Source organism: Benincasa hispida, chromosome 7, assembly GCF_009727055.1.
Source record: "Benincasa hispida cultivar B227 chromosome 7, ASM972705v1, whole genome shotgun sequence".
Classification (NCBI taxonomy): domain Eukaryota; kingdom Viridiplantae; phylum Streptophyta; class Magnoliopsida; order Cucurbitales; family Cucurbitaceae; genus Benincasa; species Benincasa hispida.
The window spans coordinates 44,947,909-44,956,377 of NC_052355.1; the positions used below are offsets into that span (position 1 = coordinate 44,947,909).

General features: G+C 32.4%; 1 protein-coding gene across 1 annotated transcript; it reads left to right on the forward strand.

Moving 5' to 3' along the window:
• The first annotated feature begins 661 nt into the window (after window positions 1–661).
• Window positions 662–4,215, forward strand: LOC120081255. The gene is made up of 6 exons (XM_039035975.1): window positions 662–945; window positions 1,032–1,912; window positions 2,178–2,567; window positions 2,638–2,870; window positions 2,958–3,179; window positions 3,818–4,215. Exons 1-6 carry the CDS (start codon window positions 872–874, stop codon window positions 3,923–3,925), a joined length of 1,908 nt encoding a protein of 635 aa, XP_038891903.1. The 5' UTR covers window positions 662–871; the 3' UTR covers window positions 3,926–4,215.
• The last annotated feature ends 4,254 nt before the right edge of the window (window positions 4,216–8,469 follow it).

Consider the following 8,469-nt stretch of genomic DNA (forward strand, 5'->3'; position numbering starts at 1 on the left):
CATAGAGACTATATATGAAGTTATATCAAACCACAGGAACTAAAATCCAAATTTTAAGATCATATGGACTAACTTTTAACTTTATCCAAACCATAGGAACTAAAATTGTATTATATTACATAATAAATATTTTGATTTTTTTAAAAATTGAATTGAGTTATAACATGATATATACTATATTTCAAAATATTTTTAACTTTATTGAATATAATTTTACATTTTAAATTTTAAAATTCAAATTCAGGATACAATGAAAACATAAAAATGTTATTTTCGGAATTTACACTGGATCACAAAATCTGAAAACAGTTTTCAGAAATAAAATTGAAATTGTCTACCAAACACATATTCATGGAATACGTAAATTTAAAAATATAAAACAGAATCTAGATTGCGAATTAAACAAACCCTTAATTAATGTAATTTAAAAGTAGTAGGAAATAAAATTTAATGAGATTGTATCAATACACTAATTGAGAATCAAATTGGGAAGTCTAAATCGTTAAAGGATAAAATGCAAATTTTAATTTGGATGAAATTTTTTTTATAGTAAAGATTAAATAGTTAAAAGTTCATGTTACATGGACAAAATTATTACATAAAAGAAATTTTAAAAAATGATTTATAGAAATTAACCTTCAAAACTTGGCCGTCAAGGAAACGTCCATCGTCTTCCCTGCATTTTAGTTGAAGATTAGAGGCAGCGTCTCCATCTCAGTTCCTCTGTCTCTATACCTTCGCTTTTAATCAACACAAATCTCCATGGATTACCTTAATTTGATTATGATGCCTTCAAAGAAACTTGCTCAGTTTAATCCCCCATTTCGTTTCTTTCTCAAACGTATTACAGAAGACTATTCCTCGTGGCAATATGCTTCCCTTCAGGATTTTTCTTCTCACCTACCTCTTCTCTGCCTTCCGATTAGTTCGACAATACGTTTTCAGGTTGGCTTTTATTTAGCTTTCTGAAGATATGCGTTTTCTTTCTGATGTTCTTAATTGGTTCTTCTCTCTGTTTTGTTTCTCTAAAGATTTCAGAAAGATGGCCAAAGAAGTGAGCTTCTGGAGAATAATCGAGTCGATTATAAAACCTCCGGATTTTCGGAGAAGGGGAGTAATGAAATGGAAATGGACATGGATGATGAAAACAATGGGAAAACGGGGAATTCTGTTTTGTGCTCTGTTTCTGTGGAAACTAGCTCATCCTTTAAAATGAGAAATTGTGATTTTACTTGTGGAAGAAAAGAATTTGACATGGGTAATGTTGATTCTGCTCTTTCTTGCATTCAACCCACAACTTTGGGTATAGTTTCTAAGGGAAGAAATTCAGGTAGCTTGAAAAGTAGTGGCGAAATTATTGATGTTGACTCAAAAAATAATGCTTCCAATGTGTTTGATCAATTGCCTGAACCAGAAGTTCAAGTGCTTTGGGAAGATTATCCCGTTTTGTCTGATTCAGAATCTGCTGGGGACTCAACCAATGCCTCCCCAAAAATCAATCATGATCAGGTTGATGATTCATCTTGCAAAGAGACCAATACTGAGGAAAATAAGCAACTTGACTCTCTCAATAATCTGGCTCAGAAAGAGGAAGAATCTGTCAACGTTTCAGAGAAATCAACAGAAACAATTTTGCTGGAAAAGAACTCCATTTTAAATTATGGTCACCGGTATGAGCTAAACTATCTACCAGATCATCAGGATATAGTACATCAGCTTGAAATGGAGCTGAAAAATGCAAGAACTGGAGGGCTTCCAACAATTTTTGAAGAGGAAACTGAGAAAGCAGAAACAATTAATGAAAAATTTAAGTATGAAGAAATAATGGGAGAGATACAAAAGGTCTACAGGACTTATGCAGAGAAAATGTGGAAACTTGATGTCTTAAACAATCAGAGTATGCATGCCATTGGTGAGTACTCATCTTCATCTACATACCATGAATAAGTTCTTACATTTTCCCTTTTGTCTACTTATATTTGAATCAATATTTTGTTATATTTCCATGAACAAGTCACATTGATTTCTGAAGACTTGCAGATTTAGATGATGTAGTACCACATGTACTAACACCATGTTAAAGATGACTATCAAATCTAAAAACTTCATCATTCAATGAAGTATTATAGTTTAATTTCTTGATGGTTTTAACGTAGCAATATATTTCAATTCTGTAGGTTTGCTGCAGCTGCAATATCCTCTGCAATCAGTTTTGGCACAGAACTCATATAACGCCCCAATATGGTTGGGAAAAGCTCGGAGGCTGGGAGCTGATCCAAGACTTGAATTCGTAGAAGATTTACTTAGGGACATAGAACTGGTGTACGTAGGACAAGTTTGTCTTTCCTGGGAAATTCTGCAATGGCAGCTTAGGAAATCCATTGACCTGCAACGACATGACTCGCAAGGCATTCGTCATTATAACCAAGTTGCTAGTGAGTTCCAACTTTTTCAAGTTATACTGAAAAGATTCATGGAGGAAGAAAGGTTTCAGGGCAACAGGGTTGAAAACTATGTCCAAAACCGCTGTGTATTTCATTCTCTTCTGCTAGTTCCACCCGTCAAAGGTAGAATATTCACCACATTTATTAAAATTTGAGGTTCGGATGATGATAAACCTATGTAATTGTTCTTCAGATGATGGTTCTGGTGAAGCTGAAGGAAGAGAATGGGAACACGAGGATGGCTTTTCCAGTAATCTTGTAACAGAAATCATAGAGAAATCAATGTGGGTTTTCTATGAATTTCTTCTTTCTGATAAAGATGATGTTAAAAGTATCCTGAAAATGAACAGAAAGCATCAGATTGAACTTCAAAATATAGAAAATCCACAGCTTTTGCTGGTCAACATACAAGCTCGGTTTCTGAAGGTTGGCTTACGAATCTTATTCATCAATAGCATAGCAATGGCTTTCTGTCATCTCATACCTAACAAATTCTGTTTTCTGGTGATGTAGGCAGAGAGAAAGCTGAAAAACCTTATGAGAGGCAGCAATAGATGTTCTGTAGAGAAGTTGGGAAAACAAGAGGAAGCTGGACTGAGCTATTCATTAATACTTCTTATTGCTCAGGTTGACCTCAAATTGATTTCAAGAGTGCTGAGAATGACAAGATTGACTGTCAACCAATTATTATGGTGCAATGAAAAACTTGATCAGCTTGCATTTATTAACCGAAAGGTCCTCTTGAAACCCTCACTTCTGCTTTTTCCTTTTTAACACTGTCTATTTTTTCACAGTTTATAACAGATAACAGTATTGGAATGTCTTTCTTCGTTCAAATGTAAAGTTTCCAAACATTACACCTTTTAGAATGAAATATACGTTCAAAAGATCAAATATTCCCAACAAAAATCAATTGCAAACCTTTTCTCCTTCATACCATAAATCGTCTACAGGGCAATATTTCATAGGAAATTAAAACAAATCTTTTAGTCTCTATTTGATAACCATTTTGATTTTGAAAGCTAAACTTATGGGTTTCTTTGTTTTTGTTTGTAGAATTTGACTGTCTTGTTATGAAATATGAATACTGTTGTGAAGAAATTGTGAGATAACAAGCCCAACTTTTTAAAAACAAAATCAAACGGTGTCTAAATTATCATGTATTTTGATCCTGATGCATGTATAAATTAATGAAATAAATCACATCACTGGTGAAACTCCTTCCCATAGGATTTTTATTTATGAACAAGAACACACTGTCACACATATTCATATATTCATGCATTCATTCGTAATTTGTTGACCAACATATAGTCCTAAAGTAATGAACTGCTTTATTATTCCTTCATCTGATTCATATGGTGGTGGTTTAGCTATCTCTAGGGTTTAGATGGATATTCTCTCAGTTTCTGCACCATTTTATGGTGAGGAGGAAGCGTTTCCTTAATCAGAGGATGGGCCTTCAATGCATCCACCCATGAGAAAAAATCAGGGTTTCTTTTTGAGTCAATTACATCTCCAACAACCTCACGCAGTGCCAAATAGTTGCAAGCATTAGGCCCTACAACTATATCAAGAAGTCCCAAGTTTTTCCCTTGGTAAAAGGGAAACTTTCCAGGAAAATATTTCTTCATTCCTTCTTCAAATACCCTTATCAGTTTTGATTGTTCCTCAACAGCTCTCTCTCTTTCTTCTCCTTTGGATTTGAGGATGGGCAAGGCGCCTAAGAGAATCTGAATATCATAAAAACAGAGCATTCCGTTGAATTGTGATGACAAATAATATTTTGTTGTTGTGGGTGGGTGGGGGGGGGGGGGGTGGGGGGGGACGGTGGGGTGTGGTTGGTTGGTTGGGGGAAAAATTTAAGGAGTATTTAGTGAAAGATTTAAACCTTTTGATCATAGAATTGAGCCCAGAAGCGATGTATGGCTCTTTCATAAGGGTGATCAGGAAGAATTTTGGGATGGTGGTTCCAATGTTCTTCTATGTATTCAAGAATGACAAAGGACTCTGCAATTGGCTTTCCTTTATGGACAAGTACAGGGACTTTTTGATGAACTGGATTGTACTTGAGAAGCAATTCACTCTTATTTGCTAAATCTTCTTCCACGTACTCAAAGTTTATGCCTTTGATTTTGAGTGCTACCACAATTCTAGTGCAGTATGAGCTATACCATGTTCCAAACAATACCACATCGCTTTCTTTCCCTTCCATCTCTCTCTCTCTTTCTTGAATTAAACTGTGTTTATGGCTGATGTTTAGGGGAGGGATGTAATTTATAGGTTCATCGGTAAGATTATTGGTTTGAACTTTTATAAAACTAATAATTTACTCCATAAATTTTGATTACTAATGATTTAGTCTATTTTCAATTTTTTTATAATTTTTATTCCCTACACTTTAGTATGTAATAATTTAGTTTTTATACTAAATTTTTAACAATTTTAGTTCTTGTACATAACATTTTAATTAGTCCTTATTGTGAAAAATCACATCTAACTTAATTGTCATTTTCGATTGTCTGACAACTTTATTTGTATAATTTATAAACAAAATTATACATTTAATCAATTTATTAATCAACGTGTATAAGAAACTTTATTAAATATTAATAGTATTTTTATAATATGGACTACATCGCTTACAAATTCTAAAGTTCAATAATTAAATTGATATTTATTAAAGTTCAGAGACTAAATTGTTACAAATTAAATTTGGAAGTATATGTACACGAACTAAATCGTTACAAATTAAAGGTTAAAATGTTATTTTCATGAAAATTTTGAACCAAAAGTGATTTTTAACCAATTTGATATAAGATGTTGAGTGATTCAACGTATCCATTTATTCAAGTGATTCAACTTATCCATTTATTCAAACTCGTAGATAAACATTGAGAAAGTAAGAGTTGCTACCCCAAAAATAAGATTTTAAAATATGCACAACATGGAAATTTCTGATATTAAAGCATTAGAAATATGAAAAATGTTGAATATTTGATAAGAGGCTTGGCATGCCAAATATAATAAGATCGACCGAGAGAAAATAAAAGTAGAAAAGTTCAAGGTCTTTGTTTGAATGCATTATGAGAGACTATAATGATGATTATATTATTAAATAAGTAACCTACACACATCAAATGTCATCATGTATAAAGAGATTTTCTAAGCTAAGCTAGCTAAATTATATGATGCTTGCAATTATATTATATCATTTCTAAATTTGTAAAAGGTTCTCAAGCTTGCCAAATATTGCCACGTGTTAGTTTTGAGAAGTTCAATCCATTTTTCATTACAAGAAAAGAGACTCTTTACGCTTAAAACAACCTTTGAAAAATACATCGTTGGGAGAGATTTTTTCTCCCGACTATGTAAGGATACCGTCGAAAGTGCTCAATAACTCTCGACATGGTATGTGACTCGTCGGTAGTTGATAAGAACTCCCGACGCGCCAAAAACAGGCGTCGAATGTTCGATCAAACGCTCAACGACTCACCATGTCCGTTGGGAGATGGGAACGGAAGACCAATCTAGATGAACCGAACTCCCCACAAATTAAAAATTATTTTATTGTTTCTTAAAATCACTATATAAAAAATTAGAAACTTTGAAAATTGATCATGTTAGTTGATTAAATGCCGATGTTGATATTCAATAATTTGCAAATTCATTAAATTCCCTAAAAAAAAAGAAATTAAATAAATTCTAACTTCGCCTCTGTTTAACTTTACAATTTTAATTTCTCAAAAAATCATTCCTGATTTATAAATTTAATGTAGATTTAGCATTCTGACAACGTGAAGGGGTTTGAATAATTCGTTGGGAGTTGTGTAGGAACTTCCTGACGGTGACGATAGCCCATCGGGAGTTCCATTTTAAAACCCCCAAATCAAACCCTCAATTTCATATCTACTTTCTTCCTTCTTCTAACCCTAGCACATCGACGAGAAACACCCAAATCGAAGCCAGTTGTTCATTTGTCGTCCTTCCATTCCTCTGTCATCTGTCATCCGCTCTCCGTCATCTGTTGTTCGTTGTTCATCGTCTGTCGTCCGTTGTTTGTTCGTTCTTTAATCTTGAAGGTAATTGGTCGTCTGTCTGTTGGAAACTACTTTTGGTGAGTTAAACTTTGACTCTACACTTTTATATTGAAGGAGTCGAGCTTGGGTAGACTGTTATTTGTTTAAAATTTGAGAAAATGATAAAACTAGTCCAGTTATGAATTAATTTTGTTGTTGTTTTCATAATTTTTATGCTATTTTTCATGCTTTTAATTGCTGATTTTTCATTTCTTTCACTTGAGTAATCTCGCTCCAAGCTCAAATTTCACAATCCTTCTCATTCTCAATGTCTTAGAATTGTTCCTTGCTCGGTTTGGGTCTAATATGGGGTTAGGAATTATGTCATTTCCCTCATTTTTCTTTTAATATTTAGCATATATTATATTTTATATCCTTGGTGTTACGTTCCATATCTATCATAATGGATGTTTAGTACCATTTTACATAATTAGGAAATTGTTTACAATTGACTTTTGATAATTTATTATGACTGTATGGACATAAATATTAAAACTTTGGTAATAAATGAATTGATTCTTTTGCAAGAACAAAAAGTAAGTAAATAAATAAATAAATTGATTTCTACATGGAGAGTTTTGTAAATTAATTTAGCATTAATCTCCTTTTGGCATTGAATTTGGTGAATAGGATGAAAGAGTAATGAAAGGAAAGAATAAATGGGATGGGCCATACTTCTTGGGTTGAGGGTTTTTCTTATAAAGTTGTAATATTACCTCAACGTTATAGTTGGGAATGACTTTGGATCCATGATCCATAGAAAAAAAAACAGTATTTTGAGGGTAATGTAGTAGTTTATCATTCATTGAAAGATTTTGATTTACCAAAGAGGTATATATACAAAGGCTTTTGAATGATCTTTATTTTTTGTTTAACGTGTTCTCTCTAACTCTATTTCTTGAAATTAGGAATTTGGAAGTGTTATGATGATCCTAGAAGATGGTTGTGCTTTTGACCCTCCCCCCAGTTTCTTTTGCTATGTTATTGTCCTATAACTTTGTTGATAAGGTGTTTGTCACTTCTATTGAGATTTGTTTCGATATTAACTAATAAGTTTTGTTTAGTTTGCTTGTTGAGCATGGTCTTCATAACCCCATAATTTTAATAATTTTAATTTTTGGTTTAGAGTGATTATTCAATAGTGTATTTGTGTATACAAGTGATAGATTGAGAGTGGAATGATTCCAATTCTGAAAGGGTCTTTGTCAATTTAATTAAAAATTAATTGAAATTTATTAGCCATTAATGAAAATGACAGTAACGGTTAAGATGGATATATGTGTAGGTAGGAAGAATTGTTAAAACCTACGAATGTAACTTTTTATTTATTACTATTATTATTATTATTTTATAAAATATTGCTTTACTCAAAGAAAAAGTAAGGCTTGACTACATTTTACCTTGAATGAAAAGATGATGTGATGAGATTTTATTCTCTATTCTCTTTATTCATGAACCACCATCTATTAAACTGTTTCAATTTGATCTTTGTACTATTCATTATCTAAATAATACGTGTTATAATTTGTTTTGGATTACAAGTTGGTCAAAGAAGGTTTATTTTTAAGGATGAACAAAGAATGGATCAAACTTATAAATAAATTATCAGTGGAGTATAGAGAACGAGTATATCCCAGTTTTTAGATGTGGTAAGGTTTCATGTTAATGATTCCGGACGTATAAGATGTCCATGCAAGAATTGTATGAATTCAATGTGGGGAAAAATTAAATGTTATGGAGTGATATCTATTAACTCATGGAATATCTCCCTCATACTGTGAATGAGTATATCATGGAGAGCCAGTTAACTTATCTAGAGGTTTTGAAAGTCATACAACTCATTCAATACACAATGTTGAAGAAAATAGTATAGACTGTAATGTTGTTGAAGAAAATGAAATGTTGAATCTTATAAGCAATCTACAAGTTTCAATTGAAAACGAAGA

Bases quoted from the DNA above. Each gene is read 5' to 3' on its own strand.
- LOC120081255 (XM_039035975.1), top strand. From the start codon at position 872: ATGCTTCCCTTCAGGATTTTTCTTCTCACCTACCTCTTCTCTGCCTTC. The intron at 946-1,031 runs GTTGGCTTTTAT...GTTTCTCTAAAG, and splicing joins GTTCGACAATACGTTTTCAG to ATTTCAGAAAGATGGCCAAA. The intron at 2,871-2,957 runs GTTGGCTTACGA...CTGGTGATGTAG, and splicing joins TACAAGCTCGGTTTCTGAAG to GCAGAGAGAAAGCTGAAAAA.